General features: G+C 45.3%; 1 protein-coding gene across 1 annotated transcript in view; it reads right to left on the reverse strand.

The window, feature by feature from the left end:
- unc5ca (unc-5 netrin receptor Ca) overlaps nucleotides 1-25,000 on the reverse strand; it is a 367,477-nt gene that overhangs the window by 131,189 nt on the left and 211,288 nt on the right. The window contains 1 exon segment of the mRNA XM_029637116.2: nucleotides 12,660-12,803. Within this exon segment, the coding sequence (XP_029492976.2) occupies nucleotides 12,660-12,803 (144 nt within the window).

Raw genomic sequence — 25,000 nt, forward strand, 5'->3', positions numbered from 1 at the left:
ACTCTAATTGTAGTCTAACCAATACCCAAATGGAGATTCAGTGGAAATAAAAATCTACCAAGACCAGTCACCATGCTTGTCTCAAATCCTATAATAACAATTGGATGACTTTGGGTGTTACAGTAAGCAACAATTTGTTGCCTTCGTTAGACTGCTTTATTCTTAAAAGAACTCCAGCGCAGATAAGAGAAAGAAGCATTAAATAATTAAACAATAAAGCGATTGAATTGACAGACTGTTTTTAATATTGACCATCAACCAAAAACACAGCATCTATATGCAACGGGAATATTATAAACGTGAAATAAGTCTTTGTTCTGACTTTCATTGGGTCAAAAACACACAAATATCAAATGAAAACAGTCTGATCTCAACAAAAGCCAACCTAACTAAGAAATTCATTTCATTGGTTGCCATGGTGAATAATCCAATAATAATTGGTAGGACACATAAAAGGAAACATCAAAGGAATCTCTAAATGAAAATACTGGCAGACCAATAGAATGTCCTTGTACAGTAGTAGATTAATTCTTATGGCTGGGAGACGCTATTTCCACGTTCGGATGAAAAGCATGCCCAGAGTAAACTGCCTGCTACTCAGGCCCAGAAGCTAAGATATGCATATTATTAGTAGATTGGGATAGAAAACACTCTGAAATTTGTACAACTGTTTGAATGATGTCTGTGAGTTCAACAGAACTCATATGGCAGGCGAAAACCTGAGAAAAATCCAACTAGGAAGTGGGAAATCTGAGGTTTGTAGTTTTTCAAGTGATTGCCTATCCAATATGGAGTGAGAATTTGGTCAGATTGCACTTCCTAAGGCTTCCACTAGATGTCAACAGTCTTTGGAGCATTGTTTCAGACTTCTACTGTGAAAGGGGAGCGAATAAGAGCTATTTGAACCAGGGGTCTGGTTGAAAGCCTTTGGTTTAGTCACGCGCGCGGCCGTGAGCACGAGCTCTGTTCCTTTTCATTTCTAAAGACAAAGGAATTGTCCGGTTGAAACATTATTGAAGATTTATGATAAAAACATCCTAAAGATTGATTCTATACATCGTTTGACATGTTTCTACAAACTGTAATATAACTTTTAAAACTTTTCGTCTGGACTTAGTGCTTGCGCCTTATGCATTTGGATTACTGGACTAAACGCGCGAACAAACAGGAGGTATTTGGATATAAATAATGGACTTTATGGAACAAAACAAACATTTATTGTGGAACTGGGATTCCTGGAAGTGCATTCCGATGAAGATCATCAAAGGTAAGTGAATATTTATAATGCTATTTCTGACTTTTTTTGACTCCACAACATGGTGGGTATCTGTATGGTGGCTGAGCGCTGTACTCAGATTATCGCATGGTGTGCTTTTGCCGTAAAGCTTTTTTGAAATCTGACACAGCGGTTTTATTAAGGAGAAGTATATCTTTAATTCTATGCACAACACTTTTGTCTTTCATCAACGTTTATGATGAGTATTCCTGTAAATTGATGTGTCTCTCTGCAAAATCACCGGATGTTTTGGAGGCAAAACATTACTGAACATAACGCGCCAATGTAAACTGAGATTTTTGGATATAAATATGAACTTTATCGAAAAAAACATACATGTATTGTGTAACATGAAGTCCTATGAGTGCCATCTGATGAAGATCATCAAAGGTTAGTGATTCATTTTATCTCTATTTCAGTTTTTTGTGACTCCTTTCTTTGGCTGGAAAATGGCTGTTTCTAGTTAGAAATGTAAAACTTAGTCAAAACTATCTTTTTGTAAAGATTGAAGTCTATTGTCCTGCTAATAGCCCATTATGAAAACTTTGCTCCCATAACGTTTAGGCCTGAGGTAGGTTATAATAATCCATGCCTCCTGGGCATGTTTAAAAGACCAATGGTTATGGGTGGAGTTAGAATTTTGTATGTCAGAAGTATTCAAATAAACCAATGTCGGCCTTTAAATGCTTTATTATCCAAATGTTTAAAGTGCGTGTGGGTGACACAGAGAAGGTATTTAGACATGCATTTTCATCAAGGACACGTTGTTTGCAGAGTCCACAAACAGGAGGTGGAGTTCCAGAGCTCACAGGTGTGCCTGGCATGGATTGTGACTCCATGTCGTTCCTCACTCTCTTCAACGCGTCATTCTCCGCCTGACTCTCTGCCAATGACGTGACTCTCAGCCAATACCACCTGGCTCTGGACCAATGCATCAGCTGATTCATTTTACAATCACGGGTTTCAGTTAGAACAATATGGCGCTGTACAACGGAGTACTGAGGGACTGGTCGAGAGTACTGTAATCCTAAACTACTAAGTGACTGCAAGTGAAGAGCAAAACATTTCCAAATAAAAATCTGATTGATTTACCAAGACCCCATTCAGTAATAATAATAATCGTTGGTTAACAAATCGGCTTTCGGAACACATTAGGAGGCGGCTTCAGTATATCTTCAATATAATCATTAATTTAGAAGGTCTGCAGTCAGTTAGGCCTGCAGTCAGTTACCTTTTAGGCCTGCAGTCAGTTATAATAAATGGAAAATTGCTTCTTAATTCATAAACTATGTGCCATGTAATCTGTATATATTTTTATGAATCACTATTTTCTTTAACCAATTTTGGTCTTTAATGCAGGGTCGACAGACAAGTTCCTTACTTTTTCCCCGTTTTTAGAGAGAGATAAACCAAAAGCCCAATGTGCCTATTTTTCAATAATCATCAGTCCACATGTCAAGTGAAATTCCCCCATTGTATTTACTCAAGTTCTCCCTTAACTCCAGGACCATCAACCGTTTGTTAGTTGTTGCCTGATGCAGGACTCTAGTGCATTTCTTAAAGGGTCACATTCAAATAATATGATGTGAGGCAGGCTGTTAAAACAAGTATTTAATAAAGTATTTGTACAATGAATGCTTTCTTCCATTTTCAGTGCTTAGTGAGAAGTGTTGACATTTTGAAATGTCCTATCAGCGAAGGAGAAGGCTGAAGGATGTTTTGGGGACGTTGTCAACCCCTACTCAGCTACAGAGTAGTGGGGCTTTTTCTGACAGGTGTAATAACCTCAGGAAAGGGAATGACGTGGATGCTGGCCGGAATGTGATAGAAGGCAAGAGAGAGAGAGAGAGAGAGATAGAGAGAGAGAGAGAGAGAGAGAGAGAGAGAGAGAGAGAGAGAGAGAGAACACTGTGAACACTTACTATGACTCTTCCTGACATCTCTGTCTAATCAACCAATCAACCAGCAGCAACAGAACAACAACACATTTCCCTCACCTTAGCCCATTGACAGCACGGGACACCTAAATGAGTGGTGACTATGCAAAGTATTACAAAAGTTATAGGGGAATGGGTCAATTCTTTAAGTATTCAGAAAACTCTAATATCCCACAGGGAAAACTTCGGGCGGGTATCCCCTCTGAAAGTCCAATGTGTTGAGAGTGGAAGAGAAAGGGAGGGAAAAAGGTATAAAGCTAAAAAAACGTTTGCTATGAAATTTCTTCTGACAAAGACTGAGATTTGAGGAAATAGTAGCTGCAACTGGTATAGAGTAAACTGTTGGCAGTGCCTTCATCTTCCAAAACTCCTGGAAGCCTGCAAGAAGGAGAGATGCCACGCTGCCACCAGGGACAGACCAGGACCAGAAATAAGCCCAGGCATTTCTAACACACCGGCCCATTGTTTCCCCTTGAGGCCCACATTATTAGCCAAATAATTATAATTTTGTGCAACAATTTTTTTTTTTGACAGGCCTACTAGCTTAAAGCAGGACCAGCCCATTTGGCATTTGCCCAAACTGCCCTATAGCCAGACCGCATTATCTTCCAAGAGAATTCTCTTAGATTATAGTCACAGACGTGTATACTCCCCCCCCCCCCCTCCAAGCAGATACACTGTCGGCCCTGAAAGAACTTCACTGGACTCTATATAAACTGGAAACCATACATCCCGAGGCTGCATTTACTGTAGCCAGGAATTTTAACAAAGCTAAACTGAGAACAAGACTTCCTAAATTCTATCAGCATATCGAATGCGCGACACGGGCTGCTAGCATTCTGGATTATTGGTACTCTAACTTCCGCGATGCATACAAAGCCCTCCCCCGCCCTGCCTCTGCATCTGACCATGACTCCATTTTGTTGCTCCCAGCCTATAGACAGAAACTAAAACAGGAAAAGCCCATGCTCAGGTCTGTCCAAAGCTGGTCTGACCAGTCGGATTCCACGCGTTAGGATTGCTTGGGCTGGGATATGTTCCAGATAGCCTCAGACAACAACATTGATGTATATGCTGACTCGGTGAGCGAGTTTATTAGCAAGTGCATCAGAGATGTCATACCCACTGTGACTAACCAGAAACTGTGGATTGATGGCAGCATTCGGGCAAAACTGAAAGCGTGAACCACCCCTTGTAATCATGGCAAGGTGAACTGGACACATGACCGAATACAAACAGTGCAGCTATTCCCTCCGCAAGGCAATCAAACGAGCAAAGCGTCAGTATAGAACCAAAGTAGAGCCGCAATTCAACGGCTCAAACACGAGACGTAAGTGGTAGGATCTACAGTCAATCACGGACATCACAGGAAAGCTCTCCTCTGTCTGGGGAGTGTTTATCAGCAGCACTAGCTCCTTCTCTCTGCTGCCTCAGTCTCTCCAGGTTAGGAAAAGGAGACCCCCTCTCTCACTGCCACTGACAACAACTGGTGCAGCAAATTGTTTACGGCTGCAGAAAGCTGGTGGCCCATTACTACAATAATTTGGACCAAAGGCGCATTTCTCTCTCCTCCCCTTCTTTTCAAGCGTACCTTTATGAGTCGGTATCTCAGGCCTGCTAGGGATTTCTGGGTTCAAACCACTCTCACCAATTGCCAGCGTTTTTATTCCATTACGCGCTAGCATGTCTCCTGAGGTTTGAGCAGGAATTCCGGGCCCGGGTGGGTGGAATTAATTGGTCATGTTCCTACAACTGTGGATTAGAAACAGCAGCCCTCGTAAATTGTACAGAAGCACTGTTTTTTTGGGGAGAGTGGGGGACTTTGCCTGCCTGGTGGACTAGTGCTTGCCAAAGCTCTCTCTCTCTCTTTCACTCTTTCACTCTCTCTCGCTCTTTGTCCAATCAAGGAAGTCATTTAAACATAGCAAGATATTTCTCTTTGTTTCAATGTGAAACTGCTATACTCCTCAGATATCTTTGTTAGAGAGATGTCTAACCTTCTAGACTAGAAAAGTGTGGAGTACACATCTAACCTTTTAGACTAGAACAGGGTTGGGTACTACTATACATCTAACCTTCTAGACTAGAACAGGGTGGAGGATACATCTAACATTCTAGACTAGAACAGGGTGGGGTATACATCTAACCTTCTAGACTAGAACAGGGTGGGGTACTACTATACATCTAACCTTCTAGACTAGAACAGGGTGGAGTAGTACTATACATCTAACCTTCTAGACTAGAACAGGGTTGGGTACTACTATACATCTAACCTTCTAGACTAGAACAGGGTGGAGTACTACTATACATCTAACCTTCTAGACTAGAACAGGGTTGGGTACTACTATACATCTAACCTTCTAGACTAGAACAGGGTGGAGGATACATCTAACCTTCTAGACTAGAACAGGGTGGGGTATACATCTAACCTTCTAGACTAGAACAGGGTGGGGTACTACTATACATCTAACCTTCTAGACTAGAACAGGGTGGAGTAGTACTATACATCTAACCTTCTAGACTAGAACAGGGTGGAGTATATATCTAACCTTCTAGACTAGAACAGGGTGGGGTACTACTATACATCTAACCTTCTAGACTAGAACAGGGTGGGGTACTACTATACATCTAACCTTCTAGACTAGAACAGGGTGGGGTACTACTATACATCTAACCTTCTAGACTAGAACAGGGTGGAGTATATATCTAACCTTCTAGACTAGAACAGGGTGGAGGATCCATCTAACCTTCTAGACTAGAACAGGGTGGAGGATACATCTAACCTTCTAGACTAGAACAGGGTGGGGTACTACTATACAGTACTGTACCTTGTTCAAGGTGTCTTTCCAAACACAACTTCCAAGTGAGGACGGTGTGTGTGTGTGTGTGTTTGTGTGTGTGTGTGTGTGTGTGTGTGTGCGCGGGCGTGCGTCGGTGTGTGTGTGACTCCTGTGTCCTTTCTCTCTCCTAGTCCCTAGTGGGTTCTTAATCAACTGGTCTGTCAGCTAGGTGGTGGTTGATGTTGTACTTGTAGGTTCAATGTCACTCTATAGGTATTTCATCAAGGATAGCAACCTTTCAATGGCAAACGAAGACGGAGAAGGCTGGAGCCCACAGCTCAGCAGTACTCCGCTCAATAACAGAAACACTTGCTTGCACATTGCTTAGCAAATTCTTTTGGATGTACCACTGTCTAAGGGCCTACCAAAGAAAGGCAGCGAAAGCACACACAATATAACTTGTCTATCTCTGTGTTCATATTTTCAGTCATAAATCCTCTAGGGAATGAACAAACTGAATCAAACATGATGCCTCCTTGCAAAAGTTAATTACCAGAATTTAACCAAAAAGAAAAAAAGACCACCAGTAAAACGCATCCCTTGGTTTGTTGAACTTTCACAATATGGGGCTAGAAACAATTCCCTTCCCTCTTTATCACGCTAAAGTGAAACGTTGGCTTTGAGAGCAATTTCTATCCAGATCCAGACGAAATGAAAAAGTGCTTTAGGAGGGCTCAGGAGACGTAAAGACACACACTATGCGATTTGCTTCGGGGATGTGGAGTGTTCATCACCGTCTATATTCTGGTGCAAGGACTCATGGGGGATGGTGTTGATTTGCGTGTGCACTGTAACTCTAGAAGAGGGAGACGTTACAGCTACATTGCTGCTTTTGTTGTTATTGTTAAATGTTTACTTTCACAAGGCGGCAGGTAGCCTAGTGGTTAGAGCATTGAGCCAGTAACCAAAAGGTCGTTGGTTTGAATCCGTGAGCCGACAAGGTAAAACATCTGCTGATGTGCCCTTGAGCAAGCCACTTAACCCTAACTTGCACCCTGGGTTCTGGTACTACAATGGCTGACTCTGTAAAAGAAACAACTTTCTGGCGTATGTGACATTAAAACATCTTCATTTTTCGTCATCTCAAATATCAAATGATATCAGCTGACACTGTTTAATAACTCCTCTACCTTGGCCTGCTGTTGCGTAACGACTTGATCTATAAGTTCCTAATTTAGAACATTCTGTTGCCACAGAAACACCTCTCAAAACTTTGTGCTGTTGAACAGCGCCATCTCTCCACACATGTTCTTACACCGCTCAGCAGGGCAACTATACTAAATGGGTGTTATATATGCCCAATCTTAAAAGGTGCAATATGCAAAGAAACGCTCTGCCATTTCCTGGTTTAAAAAATTCTAATAGTTTGCCTAATTTCAATTGATGTGACAAAACAAGCATTAATTGTGTATAGAATTATTGTACCATCTAAACCGCTGTGAAATGTATTTTTCATAAGCAAAAATACTGTGTATTTTCAGCTGGTGTACAAAACCGAAAGTTAAAAAAACACTTTTTATTTAACCTTTATTTAACTAGACAAGTCAGTTAAGAACAAATTCTTATTTTCAATGACAGCCTAGGAACAGTGGGTTAACTGCCTGTTTAGGGGCAGAATGACAGATTTGTACCTTGTCAACTCAGGGATTTGAACTTGCAACCTTTTAGGTTACAAGTCCAACGCTCTTACCACTAGGCTACCCTACCCTAGGATATCACTTGTGTGTGCAGAGCTGCAATAGAACGACACCATTCTTTAATACATCTAATATGAAATGTGATAACAATAGTATCCTTAATTAGCATTGAAAAAGTTAATCTTTTTTTTAAACTAGGTTATTTAAAAAGAATAATCTCTCACCATAATTTCTGAATCACACTTGTAACATCTGTAGGGTAGACTGTGGTTTGTCAATATGAAACAATTTAATTCACTTTCCACGAACCCATACTGCCAGTGCTAGCCCATAGCAAAATGTTTAGCTAGCTAATGTTAGCATATCCGCTAACTAGCACAACATAGCCTTCTAGCTAATGACATGGCACTAACTTGGCGGGGGGAGGGGCAGGTAGCCAAAACACGCACATACACTGGCAAAGATTTTCAGCTGGCAGACAGACAGACACTGGAAGACATTTCTGAGTGACAGAGCAAGGGCCTGAATAGGCACTTTGTTGCCAATTTATTGTGGTACTTGAAAAAAATGCCTGGAAAGTAAAATAACGATATTAATCAGTTCCCATGCTTTTAAAATAATGGTTCTGTTTTTGTACTAGTATAGATCACTTTCGTTCCAGGTTCTGTTTTTCTTTTCCTCAAAAAATTTACTTAATTTTCCGGTTTTCAGAAACGAGTTCCAACCCTTTTTGCTGATGTACTGAAATTCTAACAAAGGAACCTTGTTTATTAATGTTGTCTGAACAATTTGAGAACATGACTTTAAGTAGAATCATAAGTAAACATGTAGGAAACTTTATGGTACTGAGATTCTCACAGAATAACGTTGTTTCTTAACGTTCTATGAACTATTTGAGAACATTCCCAATGTCACACCAGTTGGAAAACGTTCCTAGAACATTACCCAAAGTGAAATGAAATGTAATCATGTTTGAACTTTTAGGAAAATGTTATGTTAATAAGGTAATAAAAGTTCTTTGTAAAGTTCCTTAAAGGTGCTGAGAATGTCCCAAAGCCAAGCAACTATCCTGCACCATTCCCAGAAAGTTGTGGGAAAGTTGTATGCAAAATAACCATAGGACAACCTCACTCTCACCAAGCGCTAAGAAACATATGGTTCTCAGAATGTTATGTGTTAGCTGGGTATAAAGAATATCGTGCCATATGGAACACGGCCCTACCACGGTTTCTCCTCCCTTGTTTTCCCAATGTATTTCTCACTGTCTGAGTCACCCAAGGCTTGTGCCATGTTTAGTCATGTTGTTTGACATTCATGTGTTTTTACACCACTTTTCCATTCCCGAGAACTGAAGGTAAACAACGTTAGAATCATAGTCGATGTCATTAGAGAACAAACACTTCTTCTCACTTCTCTCTGTCCATTCCCACTGGACTTTATAGACATTTCTCAACACTTATCTTGGAGCAGCTAGGTAGCTAGGCAGCTGGAGAACGGTTCAGTGGCTCGGATGGAGACGCTGGTGTTTCTGTGTGTCGGTGGATTTCTGCTACTGTAACTCACTGAGAAAGCCAGTCACGCCCAAAGAACTCCACCAAGCACTAAACATATGGGGAGACAGGCACAAACACAGACGCAGACGCACTGCCCACAGGACTGGCTGGCTTCCTTAGGGCCTCGCTTCCTGATTGCTATGCACGCACACGCATCAGCAGTGGTGACAGAACAAATTGCTGGCCTCTGAAATGTCTGGTCTAAGAGAGCTCAGTTTGTCCCGGTGCTTACGGCCTGCCACAGAGCTGATCTATTGAAGGAGAAAGGCTTGATGTGATGGTGAGCTAAATCATCGGCAAGAGAGTTTGTGACCCTGTGTGTGTGTGTGTGTGTGTGTGTGTGTGTGTGTGTGCGTACAGTGCCTCCTCTGGTTTATCACAGATCGAAAAAGGTTCCCAGCATCTGCCGATAAGTCACTGTTTAAGTGCCCTGCTACGGTAAGAACAACAAATCACAGACACAATTAATATCCTCAATTATGTGTATGGACTATACATACCACCCCGGAGCTTTTATGGCTAAAACATTGATCACCATTTTCCAACAACAAAGTGCACATTTATTTATCGCCCTAAAGTGTTACTCTACCAATGATTAAACAGCCTGTTGGCGCTAGGAAAAAGAGGGGGGGGGGGGGGGTTGAATGGGGCTCACTTTATTTCCATTGCATGGAAGGGAATGCATTTGCTCAGCAAGGTTGCCTACCAGAAAGCATTTTAATCTGAAGTGGAGATTCTTATAGGACAGGAGAAAGGATTTGATTTGATTTGAAGTACAGGTAATCGCCTGGGGTGGATGGATATCACTCCTGATCATGTGCACAACACAGTTGTAGCTGGTGATAGAGACAGAAACAGCGACTTGGGGCGACTGCTAGAGCCACGGTCACGTTCCAGGCTGACGACATTGTGGATGTTAAGGCCAACCGTAAAATAACCCTGAGCGACGACTGCTCTCAGGGAGCGCTCACAAAGTTTGCTTGCACATGCAGTGGGACAAATTAACCAAGGGCAAAGCGACGCTAAACCCTCGTCATTTTTAACATGATCATATAGGAAGAACGTGTGGTCCAGTCAACCGTAGAGGGACAGTCGGTCTGTCCTCCAACACGACTGAATGAAAGAGGTCCTCTGTGGGAAATCTAGGACATCTGAATGGAATAAAACAGGCACTTTACAGTTGCTGCTTAAAATCATACCTTAAGTCTTAAGGTCCTTAAGTCCTTTCTTTGAATCTTAAGTCCTTTCTTTGAATCTTAAGTCCTTTCTTTGAATCTTAAGTCCTTTTTTTGAATCTTAAGTCCTTTCTTTGAATCTTAAGTCCTTTCTTTGAATCTTAAGTCCTTTCTTTGAATCTTAAGTCCTTTCTTTGAATCTTAAGTCCTTTCTTTGAATCTTAAGTCCTTTCTTTGAATCTTAAGTCCTTTCTTTGAATCTTCAAATTTACAACCAACTCCAACTTCCAAAAAATGACATTATTATGTGTATTTCATTCACAGTTCTCTCTGTCGGATTTAAAGAATGTCAGTGTCGAGTCAAGCATTCCTACTGTGGACCTGCAACCCAGTGAGTAGAGTTGGTAGTCAAAGTGGACGGGCATAGCATTTATCCAGACCTAGTGAGTTGTGACATCCCTGTGAGCTCCTAGTGTGGAAGCCCTATGGAGGATATGAGACAGGACTGTTACTGCCATCAGAGCCCCCTCTCTCCACTTTTTCCCTGATCTCGCTCTCATTCCCTGATCTCTCCTTCTCTCTCTCTCCCTCCCTCTTTCTCCCTGAACTCTCCTTCTCTCTCTCCCTCCCTCTTTTTTTCCTGATATCCCCTTCTCACTCTCTCTCTCCCTCTATCTCCCTGATCTCTCCTTCTTTCTCTCTGATCTCTCTCTTTCCTTTGGAAAGGGCCACACACTGTCTGGCTAAGTAAATAACTGCCCCGGTCCCATCAACAGTTTCACCTCGGTCCGGTCCCCAGCCAAAATCAGCACATTACCTGCCTTTCATGGGGCTCGCAGGACTAGTCATGTGATGCCGACGGAGGAGAGCGGCGTAGAGAATTTACGAGACCGTCAGGAATCTCCCCCAGACATCCTGCTTTCCAGACTACTGAATGAAACTTGAATAAATTCTGCGTTATATTAGACCTTAAACTATCCGATCTGTTTGACTATCCTGTGTACTTTTATGGCCTCAGAGTGACCCATCCGTCACAATGACCACTGTCTCTCCTGTTGACCTCCAGACAACCCCACTAAGCCCAGGGAGAGGGCAGTATTTTTCAGCTATAGAGCAAGAGAACACGTTCTACAGGAGGCACTGGGACCACATTCATACACACAGGAATATTGTTTGTATAATTTGTTGTAATGTTGTAATATTGTTGTATTATAAATGTGTGTGACAATCCTTGTCTGTCAGTGTATCAGTGTTGTTTTACTTGTTATGTTTTTGTGGACCCCAAGAAGAGTAGCTGATTCTTCTGCAAAAGCTAATGGGGATACAAATAAACAAATACATAAATCAACGTGTCTCTCTCTTCTGTTAGTGGCATAATTTGGACCGGTTGAAGGTGAACCCCTTTCAAACTCTCTTACTTCTTCCTTCAAGTGCTGGTCCTTCACTCTCAATGTACATTCCAAATGTCAACCTATTCCTTATATAGTGTACTTCTTTTGACCAGGGCCCTCAAGGGACTGTACAATCAGTGTTATTACTGGCCAATCAGAGAGGGGACTGTACAATCAGTATTATTACTGGCCAATCAGAGAGTGGACTGTACAATCAGTATTATTACTGGCCAATCAGAGAGGGCACTGTACAATCAGTATTATTACTGGCCAATCAGAGAGGGCACTGTACAATCAGTATTATTACTGGCCAATCAGAGAGTGGACTGTACAATCAGTATTATTACTGGCTAATCAGAGAGGGGACTGTACAATCAGTATTATTACTGGCCAATCAGAGAGGGCACTGTACAATCAGTATTATTACTGGCCAATCAGAGAGGGGACTGTATGATCAGTATTATTACTGGCCAATCAGAGAGGGGACTGTACAATCAGTGTTATTACTGGCCAATCAGAGAGGGGACTGTACAATCAGTATTATTACTGGCCAATCAGAGAGGGGACTGTACAATCAGTACATCAGATTCCGATTCAGAGATTCAGAGACTGGCCTGGTCATTGAAACTTAAGCTTCGTCTTCTACAAGCCATTCCCCCTTATAAACTACGTCCTTCAGTGAAACCTCTCAGTGTGTGATAGGGCACTGCTGAGACTCAGCAGGGGGGAATGTGCTGACGTGTGTGTGTGTGTGTGTGTGTGTGTGTGTGTGTGTGTGTGTGTGTGTGTGTGTGTGTGTGTGTGTGTGTGTGTGTGTGTGTGTGTGTGTGTGTGTGTGTGTGCGACTCACATGCGATGCGTACGTGGGCTTTACGACTCTTGGTGGTTCCTGCAGAGCTCCAGGCCACACACTGACACCAGAAGTCCTCTGGCCCAAACAGTTCATCTACCTGCTGCCGAAAGATCTCGATGCTGGCCTCACGCACCACCAGTCCTGCACAGGGGAGGGAGATAATGGCGTCAACACCCACAGTACACTCTCTGAGAGGGATATTCAGTGAACATACACTAAATCTGTTTGCATACTCTGGCCATACAGCACTTAGATACACTTCATTGAGAATACATGGCCAATATATTACATTACACATTGAGATTACATGGCCAATATATTACATTACACATTGAGAATACATTACCATTATATTACATTACACATTGAGATTACATGGCCAATATATTACATTACACATTGAGAATACATGACCATTATATTACATTACACATTGAAATTACATGTCCAATATATTACATTACACATTGAGATTACATGGGCATTATATTACATTACACATTGAGATTACATTGTCAGTGCATTGATAGTATTGTTGGAATGGCACTGCAAATATGCAGTAAAATCATTACGAGACTTTGGGACCGATTTGGTTACACATGTCAAGCCTGATTTTAACTTCAACAGCGGTAAGAGCCAATGTCCATAGTTAGACCATGTGGACCACCCAAACCTGTAAATACAGTACAGTGTTAAACACAAAGAATGTTCTTTCTCTTTCCTTGCTACCACTCCTCTTCCTCTTTCCCATGTATATCTTCTGAAACCACTGCACTGAATTACCAGGGCTTTAAGTAGCAGATGCAGGGGGGCGAAGGAGGGAGGGAGGGAGGGGTGAAGGGAAAGAGAGGGAGGAAGAGAGAGGGAGGAAGAGAGAGGGAGGTAGAGAGAGGGAGGTAGAGGGAGGGAAAGAGAGGGAGGTGGAGGGAGGGAGGGAGGGAGGGAGGGAGGGGTGAAGGGAAAGAGAGGGAGGAAGAGAGAGGGAGGAAGAGAGAGGGAGGTAGAGAGAGGGAGGTAGAGAGAGGGAAAGAGAGGGAGGGAGGTGGAGGGAGGGAGGGAGGGAGGGAGGGAGGGAGGGAGGGAGAGGTGGAAGGATGGGTGGAGGGTGGAGAGGAGGGAGGTGGAGGGAGGGAGAGAGAGGAGGTGGAGGGAGGGAGAGAGAGGGAGGTGGAGGGAGGAAGAGAGAGGGAGGTGGAGGGAGGGAGAGAGAGGGAGGTGGAGGGAGGAAGAGAGAGGGAGTTGGAGGGAGGGATAGGGATGTGGAGGGAGGGAGTGAGAGGAAATCACTTGGCTGTTTATTTCAGGTTCAGGAGATTTACACAGACTCTTTATAACAATCGGGCAGGCTCCTCGGTAGGGAGTCGGAGCTCCAGCTTAGTGCTCATGCAAAATTCAAACTACAGCCGTCAAGGTGGAAGAGCCAGGAGGAAGACTGCTGTAACACAGAGATCCTACTCTAGAGTAACAGTGCTGTAAAACAGAGATCCTACTGTAGAGAAACAGTGCTGTAACACAGATATCCTACTGTAGAGAAACAGTGCTGTAACACAGATATCCTACTGTAGAGAAACAGTGCTGTAACACAGATATCCTACTGTAGAGAAAAAGTGCTGTAACACAAAGATCCTACTGTAGAGAAACAGTGCTGTAACACAGAGATCCTACTGTAGAGAAACAGTGCTGTAACACAGAGATCCTACTGTAGAGAAACAGTGCTGTAACACAGAGATCCTACTGTAGAGAAACAGTGCTGTAACACAGAGATCCTACTGGAGAGTAAGAGTGCTGTAACACAGAGATCCTACTGTAGAGTAACAGTGCTGTAACACTGTGTGTGTGTGTGTGTGTGTGTGTGTGTGTGTGTGTGTGTGTGTGTGTGTGTGTGTGTGTGTGTGTGTGAAATAAAGTAACAAGGAGAGAGAGCAAAAGAGAAGAGAAAGAAAAGATTGGGAGAGAGAGACAGGGCAGGAAGAGAGGAAAATAATAGAGATAAATAATGTCCTGGTACAGAGAGAGACAGTAGACAGACAGAACAAGAGGAACAGAGAGAGACAGAACAAGAGGAGCAGAGAGAGACATAACAAGAGGGGCAGAGAGAGACAGAACAAGAGGAGCAGAGAGAGACAGAACAAGAGGAGCAGAGAGAGACATAACAAGAGGGGCAGAGAGAGACAGAACAAGAGGAGCAGAGAGAGACAGAACAAGAGGGGCAGAGAGAGACAGAACAAGAGGGGCAGAGAGAGACAGTAGACAGACAGAACAAGAGGAACAGAGAGACAGTAGACAGACAGAACAAGGGGAGCAGAGAGAGACAGTACAAGAGGAGCAGAGAGAGACAGAACAAGAGGAGCAGAGAGAGACAGAACAAGAGGGGCAGAGAGACAGTAGACAGACAGAACAAGGGGAGCAGAGAGAGACAGTACAAGAGGAGCAGAGAGAGACAGTAGACAGACAGAACAAGAGGAACAGAGAGAGACAGAACAAGAGGAGCAGAGAGACAGTAGACAGACAGAACAAGAGGGGCAGAGAGAGACAGAACAAGAGGAGCAGAGAGAGACAGAACAAGAGGGGCAGAGAGAGACAGAACAAGAGGAGCAGAGAGAGACATAACAAGAGGGGCAGAGAGAGACAGAACAAGAGGAGCAGAGAGAGACAGTAGACAGACAGAACAAGGGGAACAGAGAGAGACAGAACAAGAGGAGCAGAGAGAGACAGAACAAGAGGGGCAGAGAGAGACAGAACAAGAGACAGTAGAGAGACAGAACAAGAGGAGCAGAGAGACAGTAGACAGACAGAACAAGAGACAGTAGAGAGACAGAACAAGAGGAGCAGAGAGACAGTAGACAGACAGAACAAGAGGAGCAGAGAGAGACATAACAAGAGGGGCAGAGAGAGACATAACAAGAGGAGCAGAGAGAGACAGAACAAGAGGGACAGAGAGAGACAGAACAAGAGGAGCAGAGAGAGACAGAACAAGAGGAGCAGAGAGAGACAGAACAAGAGGGGCAGAGAGAGACAGAACAAGAGGCGCAGAGAGAGACATAACAAGAGGGGCAGAGAGAGACATAACAAGAGGGGCAGAGAGAGACAGAACAAGAGGGGCAGAGAGAGACATAACAAGAGGGGCAGAGAGAGACAGAACAAGAGAGAGACAGAACAAGAGGGGCAGAGAGAGACATAACAAGAGACATAACAAGAGGGGCAGAGAGAGACAGAACAAGAGGGGCAGAGAGAGACATAACAAGAGGGGCAGAGAGAGACATAACAAGAGGGGCAGAGAGAGACAGAACAAGAGGGGCAGAGAGAGACAGAACAAGAGGGGCAGAGAGAGACAGAACAAGAGGGGCAGAGAGAGACATAACAAGAGGAGCAGAGAGAGACAGAACAAGAGGAGCAGAGAGAGACAGAACAAGAGGGGCAGAGAGAGACAGAACAAGAGGGGCAGAGAGAGACATAACAAGAGGGGCAGAGAGAGACATAACAAGAGGGGCAGAGAGAGACAGAACAAGAGGGGCAGAGAGAGACATAACAAGAGGGGCAGAGAGAGACATAACAAGAGGGGCAGAGAGAGACAGAACAAGAGGGGCAGAGAGAGACATAACAAGAGGGGCAGAGAGAGACATAACAAGAGGGGCAGAGAGAGACATAACAAGAGGAGCAGAGAGAGACAGAACAAGAGGAGCAGAGAGAGACAGTAGACAGACAGAACAAGGGGAACAGAGAGAGACATAACAAGAGGAGCAGAGAGAGACAGAACAAGAGGGGCAGAGAGAGACATAACAAGAGGAGCAGAGAGAGACATAACAAGAGGAGCAGAGAGAGACAGAACAAGAGGGGCAGAGAGAGACATAACAAGAGGAGCAGAGAGAGACAGTAGACAGACAGAACAAGGGGAACAGAGAGACAGTAGACAGACAGAACAAGGGGAGCAGAGAGACAGTAGACAGACAGAACAAGAGACAGTAGACAGACAGAACAAGGGGAACAGAGAGACAGTAGACAGACAGAACAAGAGGAACAGAGAGACAGTAGACAGACAGAACAAGGGGAGCAGAGAGAGACAGTACAAGAGGAGCAGAGAGAGACAGAACAAGAGGAGCAGAGAGAGATAGAACAAGAGGAGCAGAGAGAGACATAACAAGAGGAGCAGAGAGAGACATAACAAGAGGGGCAGAGAGAGACAGTAGACAGACAGAACAAGGGGAACAGAGAGACAGTAGACAGACAGAACAAGAGGTACAGAGAGACAGTAGACAGACAGAACAAGGGGAACAGAGAGACAGTAGACAGACAGAACAAGAGGAACAGAGAGACAGTAGACAGACAGAACAAGAGGAACAGGGAGACAGTAGACAGACAGAACAAGAGGAACAGAGAGACAGTAGACAGACAGAACAAGAGACAGTAGACAGACAGAACAAGAGGAACATAGAGAGACAGTAGACAGAGAGAACAAGAGGAGCAGAGAGAGACAGAACAAGAGGAGCAGAGAGACAGTAGACAGACAGAACAAGAGGAGCAGAGAGAGACAGAACAAGAGGAGCAGAGAGACAGTAGACAGACAAAACAAGAGGAGCAGAGAGAGACAGAACAAGAGGAGCAGAGAGAGACAGTAGACAGACAGAACAAGAGACAGTAGACAGACAGAACAAGAGGAGCAGAGAGACAGTAGACAGACAGAACACAAGGAACAGAGAGAGACAGTAGACAGACAGAACAAGAGGAGCAGAGAGAGACAGTAGACAGACAGAACAAGAGGAGCAGAGAGAGACAGTAGACAGACAGAACAAGGGGAGCAGAGAGAGACAGAACAAGAGGAGCAGAGACAGATAGAACAAGAGGGGCAGAGAGAGACAGAACAAGAGGAGCAGAGACAGATAGAACAAGAGGAGCAGAGAAAGATAGAACAATAGGAGCAGAGAGAGACAGTCCTAGAAGTCATGACAGTCAAAGCCAGTACACACAACGGGCCCAGAGATAATCCATGGTGCTGATAAAACTAAAATGTGTTGTATTCTCCACAGGAAGTCATTTATTAGGGAATGGAGTCGTGCCACTCTGAGTTTGGGCTTTCTGTGCTTCTACTGCTCGCACACGCACACGCACACGCACACACACGCCAGGAGAACAAAATTGTTGACTGGCATCTCCAAATGGGAACGTCTGAATTCTGAACATTGAAAGCACCAACAGGAACCACTGGAGCTTTACATTACAGGTACAGACATCCTCGACATCAAACTAAGTCTGAAAACACAAACTTGAGGAGGGCCCCATAGATTTGCCACAGCTTTCAAGATGATATCTATAACTATCAAGGTTTTGCGCATATTCTAACTGCATGGGAATTCAGTCAATTCAGTCATCGTTTTTGAATGGGCAAAAAAGACAATTGAACCACTTCTCTCGCTAATCAACCACTTCTTTACGCACTTGCACAGCGTGTGCATGAATAAATAAGAAGAGCAGGCAGCTCAGACATAACTGAAGTCTCTCCCTTTCAAATGAAAGGCTGGAGGTCTCTTTGGAGAATACAGAGAGAGAAACTATGGTAAACGAACTCAAAGGATGTTTTGAATACGATCACCAGCGGGTCAAAAGGGGCCTTGAGGGAACAGAGAGAACTTAAGAGCCTTTTGGCACTATTGTTTTTATAAGAACCTCACACAGACACAAAGAGAGGACACACAAAGGAGAGAGAGAGAGAAGACATAGATACTGTGAATCTCCTCCTCAGCAGTCACAGTCAGCTACAGCAGAGAGAGAGAGAGAGAGAGAGAGAGAGAGAGAGAGAGAGAGAGAGAGAGAGAGAGAGAGAGAGAGAGAGACAGAGAGAGAGAGACAGACTTTAACCATTTGTACATTGTTACAACACTGTATGTATATATATATATATACACATATATATATATATAATAGGACATTTGTAATGTCTTTATTGTTTTGAAACTTCTGTATGTGTAATGTTTACTGTTAATTTTTGTTTATTTCACTTTTGTATATTGTCTACCTCACTTGCTTTGGCAATGTTAACACATGTTTCCCATGCCAATAAAGCCCCTTGAATTGAATTGAGAGAGACAGACAGACAGAGAAACAGACAGAGAGATACAGACAGAGAGAGAGAGAGACAGAGAGAGAGACATAGAGAGACAGAGAGAGACAGAAGGAGAGACAAAGAGAGATGCTCAGTCAGCAGAAACAGATAGGTGCATGCCTATTCAAGTCCACACCAAGAGTAACAGAGAATGAAGTCAGAAACTCAAACAGGAAGTAACCGTGGTAAGGACCGTTCCACGCTGGTCTGATCAATCGGAATCCATGCTGCAAGACTGTTTTGATAACACGGACTGGGATATGTTCCGGGTTGACTCTGGGAATAACATTGACATATACACTGACATGGTGACTGAGTTCATCAGGAAGTGGATAGGGGATGTTGTTCCCACTGTGACTATTAAAACCAAACCCAAACCAAAAACCGTGGTTAGATTGCAGCATTCGTGCAAAACTAAAAGTGTGCGCATTTATCCATGGCAAGAAGACTGGGAATACGGGTGGAATACAAACAGTGTAGTTAATCGCGTTGTAAGGCAATCAAACAGGAAAAACGTCACTATAGGGACAAAGTTGAGTTCCAGTTCAACGGCTCAGACACGAGACGTACGTGGCAGGATCTATAGACAATCACGGATTATAAAGGGAAAACCAGCCACATCGCAGACACCAACGTCTTCCTCTCGGACAAGCTAAACACCTTCTTCGCACACTTCGAGGGGAACACAGTGTTACCGACATGGACAGCTCCCGAGGACTGTGGGCTCTCATTCTCCGTGGTCGACATGAGTAAGACATTTAAGCGTGTTAACCCTCGCAAGGCATTTCACTACACCCGCAATAACATCTGCAAAATACTGTATGTGTATGCTACCAGGGGGTGGAGTAACAGAGAATGAGAGGAGCCAGGGGGTGGAGTAACAGAGAAGGAGAGGAACCAGGGGGTGGAGTAACAGAGAATGAGAGGAGCCAGGGGATGGAGTAACAGAGAATGAGAGGAACCAGGGGGTGGAGTAAGAGAGAATGAGAGGAACCAGGGGGTGGAGTAACAGAGAATGAGAGGAGCCAGGGGTGGAGTAACAGAGAATGAGAGGAACCAGGGGGTGGAGAAACAGAGAATGAGAGGAACCAGGGGTGGAGTAACAGAGAATGAGAGGAACCAGGGGTGGAGTAACAGAGAATGAGAGGAGCCAGGGGGTGGAGTAACAGATAATGAGAGGAGCCAGGGGGTGGAGTAACAGAGAATGAGAGGAACCAGGGGTGGAGTAACAGAGAATGAGAGGAACCAGGGGTGGAGTAACAGAGAATGAGAGGAACCAGGGGTGGAGTAACAGAGAATGAGAGGAACCAGGGGTGGAGTAACAGAGAATGAGAGAAGCCAGGGGGTGGAGTAACAGAGAATGAGAGGAGCCAGGGGTGGAGTAACAGAGAATGAGAGGAACCAGGGGTGGAGTAACAGAGAATGAGAGGAACCAGGGGTGGAGTAACAGAGAATGAGAGGAACCAGGGGTGGAGTAACAGAGAATGAGAGGAACCAGGGGTGGAGTAACAGAGAATGAGAGGAACCAGGGGTGGAGTAACAGAGAATGTGTATGCTACCAGGGGTGGAGTAAAGAAAATGAGAGGAGCCAGGGGGTGGAGTAACAGAGAACGAGAGGAACCAGGGGGTGGAGTAACAGAGAATGAGAGGAACCAGGGGGTGGAGTAACAGAGAATGAGAGGAGCCAGGGGATGGAGTAACAGAGAATGAGAGGAACCAGGGGATGGAGTAACAGAGAATGAGAGGAACCAGGGGGTGGAGTAACAGAGAATGAGAGGAGCCAGGGGGTGGAGTAACAGAGAATGAGAGGAGCCAGGGGATGGAGTAACAGAGAATGAGAGGAACCAGGGGGTGGAGTAACAGAGAATGAGAGGAACCAGGGGTGGAGTAACAGAGAATGAGAGGAGCCAGGGGGTGGAGTAACAGAGAATGTGAGGAGCCAGGGGTGGAGTAACAGAGAATGAGAGGAACCAGGGGGTGGAGTAACAGAGAGGAAGAGGAACCAGGGGTGGAGTAACAGAGAATGAGAGGAGCCAGGGGTGGAGTAACAGAGAATGAGAGGAACCAGGGGTGGAGTAACAGAGAATGAGAGGAACCAGGGGTGGAGTAACAGAGAATGAGAGGAGCCAGGGGTGGAGTAACAGAGAATGAGAGGAGCCAGGGGATGGAGTAACAGAGAATGAGGAACCAGGGGGTGGAGTAACAGAGAATGAGAACCAGGGGGTGGAGTAACAGAGAATGAGAGGAACCAGGGGTGGAGTAACAGAGAATGAGAGGAGCCAGGGGTGGAGTAACAGAGAATGAGAGGAGCCAGGGGATGGAGTAACAGAGAATGAGAGGAACCAGGGGTGGAGTAACAGAGAATGAGAGGAACCAGGGGTGGAGTAACAGAGAATGAGAGGAGCCAGGGGTGGAGTAACAGAGAATGTGAGGAGCCAGGGGTGGAGTAACAGAGAATGAGAGGAACCAGGGGTGTAGTAACAGAGAATGAGAGGAACCAGGGGTGGAGTAACAGAGAGTGAGCGAAGCCAGGGGGTGGAGTAACAGAGAATGAGAGGAGCCAGGGGGTGGAGTAACAGAGAATGAGAGGAGCCAGGGGGTGGAGTAACAGAGAATGAGAGGAACCAGGGGGTGGAGTAACAGAGAATGAGAGGAACCAGGGGTGGAGTAACAGAGAATGAGAGGAGCCAGGGGTGGAGTAACAGAGAATGAGAGGAGCCAGGGGATGGAGTAACAGAGAAGAGGAACCAGGGGTGGAGTAACAGAGAATGAGAGGAACCAGGGGGTGGAGTAACAGAGAATGTGAGGAACCAGGGGTGGAGTAACAGAGGAACCAGGGGTGGAGTAACAGAGAATGAGAGGAACCAGGGGTGGAGTAACAGAGAATGTGAGGAACCAGGGGTGGAGTAACAGAGAATGTGAGAGGAACCAGGGGTGGAGTAACAGAGAATGAGAGGAACCAGGGGTGGAGTAACAGAGAGAACCAGGGGGTGTAACAGAGAATGAGAGGAACCAGAGGAACCAGGGGTTGATGGTAACAGAGGGAACTGGATTGATGGTGGGTACTGGACTATGACGGATTGCAGGGTTGGAGGAGAGGTATGGAGATATGGAGGAAGGAAAGAAGGAAGGAAGGAAGGAAGGAAGGAGAGAGAGAAAGGGAGTGAGGGAGGGATGAAAGGAGGACATCAGTCTGCCACTCTGAATGTGATTGATCGTCATAGTCCTTCCTGGTTCCAAACTCCGGTGCCGCCTCCTCCGGTGAACCGCGGCATTATGGGACAAGTGAGGAAGTCCACGGGGAGCAGAGCCTCGATGAGCCTGCCCACACCTTGACTTGCATGCTCTACGGACACACACACACACATATGCACACACACACACACACACACACACACACACACACACACACACACACACACACACACACACACACACACACACACACACACACACACACACACACACACACACACACACACACACACACACACACACACACACACATATGCATGCACACACACACACACACACACACACACACACACACACACACACACACACACACACACACACACACACACACACACATATGCATGCACACACACACACACGCACGCACGCACGCACGCACGCACACACACACACACACACACACACACACACACACACACACACCATCAGGAACAACGTTGTGCACTGACACGGAAAGTAATTGACCTCATTTATGAACCATCATGGCCATAAATAATTGAAGCTTGCGATTCACACGACAATAGAACTCGGTTCCCTAGCGAGGGAGAAAGAGAAGGAGAGAGGGAATGAGAGGGAACGAGAGGGAACGAGAGACGAAGGACAGGAGACGGAAAAATCGATGGGAGTGTGATGGTAATAAAGGAATAGCATGAGGCACAAATCATCACAGCCGATTAGCCCATTTCAATCCCAAACGGAACCCTATTCCCTATAAAGCGTTCCCTATTCCTCATGAGCCCTAGTCAGAAGTAGTGCACTATAAAGAGAATAGGGAGCCATTTGGGATGCGGCCCGTGGTCGTCACCACAGGGCAGTGTTACGGGCATTCTAATGCCCTCTAATATCTTGCTAATGGTGCTACTGTAACTCAGAGACCACACTCTCCTTATGGATACATTATTACCATTCAACCCTAGGGACCCCTGTCCTTAATTGCAGGCCGTAGCCACAGAGCTGGTAAAAGACAGTGCTGTACAATATCGATCACTCCAATGTGAGGACATTAGTGCCCTGAATCAAAGATACAGCCAAAATGAGGAATTAACAGGAAAGCAATACTATTAAACATAGCTCACAGTTTTATAAGAATGACCAGTCATAAAGCAGCACCCAAGGCCCCATATTGGGTCACAAAGTGATGCGCTATGGGCCCTAGGTGATAGTAGTGCACTACATAGGGAATAGGGTGCCATCTTGGACGCAGGAATTCAGGCTATGTGGAGTGGAGGGTTGTATGCAATTCCTTCTGGAGTCAGATACCTTCCAGAAGGTTGGAAGCACGCAATGTTAGAATCGTATATAAGTCTAGGCATAAAATAATTATTATGTTGACAATGTTGGTTTTTACCTTTGCAATTATATTTTACACCTTGACATATTTACGACTCCAAAGTAACGTTAGTTATGACTCCGACTTAATGTGCGTTCAACATTTTGGCAGAAATCTGACTCCGTAGTAAAAGCTTCCAGAAAGGAAACCTGAAGAGTGTAGGATGGGACATTTCTAATGGATCCTGCTCTCTCTCTCGCAGGCGATTGGTTACAGAGGAAATCCATTTGAAGTGGGCTAATGATCCAGACCCTGGCTGGCCTGCTAGCTCTCCCCCTTCCTCTCGCCCTTCTCCTCCTCCTCCTCCTTAGTAAGGAGACTCTTTCTGTCCCTGATAAAACTCCAAAGTAATGATTTCCCCCACTGGTGCCAGGCAGTGGGGTACAGATAACATGCTCCTCTCTTCTTCTCCTCCTCCTCTCCTCTCTCCCTGGTCTTCAATGTATCTACTCCTGTCCCATGTTGAGGAAAGGAGAGAGAGAGAGAGAGAGAGAGAGAGAGAGAGAGAGAGAGAGAGAGAGAGAGAAAGAAAGAGAGAGGGAGAGAGAGAGAGGGAGAGAGAGAGAGAGAGAGAGGGGAGAGAGAGGGGAGAGAGAGAGAGAGAGGGGAGAGAGAGAGGGAGAGATAGAGAAAGAGAGAGAGAGAGAGAGAGAGAGAGAGAGAGAGAGAGGGAGAGAGAGAGAGAGAGAGAGAGAGAGAGAGAGAGAGAGAGAGAGAGAGGGAGAGACAGTGAAGGAGAGCAGGAACGAGATCAGCTTTCCCTCCCCACTCAAATAGCTATTGACGTCCCAGCCAGGCGGGTTTTTCTTATCTGTGGTTTTCTTTTCTTTCAAATGGGGGAAATTAGAGAGGAGCAGAGGCCAGCATGACTGTATCCTCTGACCCTGTTTCCTGCTAAGGACTAGGCTGCTATGTAACAGGCCAGCATGACTGTATCCTCTGACCCTGTTCGCTGCTCAGCACCAGGCTGCTATGGAACAGGCCAGCATGACTGTATCCTCTGACCCTGTTTCCTGCTCAGCACCAGGCTGCTATGGAACCGGCCAGCCTGACTGTATCCTCTGACCCTGTTTCCTGCTCAGCATCATGCTGCTATGGAACAGGCCAGCATGACTGTATCCTCTGACCCTGTTCGCTGCTCAGCACCAGGCTGCTATGGAACAGGCCAGCCTGACTGTATCCTCTGACCCTGTTCGCTGCTCAGCACCAGGCTGCTATGGAACAGGCCAGCATGACTGTATCCTCTGACCCTGTTTCCTGCTCAGCACCAGGCTGCTATGGAACAGGCCAGCATGACTGTATCCTCTGACCCTGTTTCCTGCTCAGCACCAGGCTGCTATGGAACAGGCCAGCATGACTGTATCCTCTGACCCTGTTCGCTGCTCAGCACCAGGCTGCTATGGAACAGGCCAGCCGACTGTATCCTCTGACCCTGTTTCCTGCTCAGCACCAGGCTGCTATGGAACAGGCCAGCATGACTGTATCCTCTGACCCTGTTCGCTGCTCAGCACCAGGCTGCTATGGAACAGACCAGCATGACTGTATCCTCTGACCCTGTTTCCTGCTCAGCACCAGGCTGCTATGGAACAGGCCAGCATGACTGTATCCTCTGACCCTGTTCGCTGCTCAGCACCAGGCTGCTATGGAACAGGCCAG

The sequence above is a fragment of the Oncorhynchus nerka genome, linkage group LG27 (genome assembly GCF_034236695.1).
Source record: "Oncorhynchus nerka isolate Pitt River linkage group LG27, Oner_Uvic_2.0, whole genome shotgun sequence".
Taxonomy (NCBI): domain Eukaryota; kingdom Metazoa; phylum Chordata; class Actinopteri; order Salmoniformes; family Salmonidae; genus Oncorhynchus; species Oncorhynchus nerka.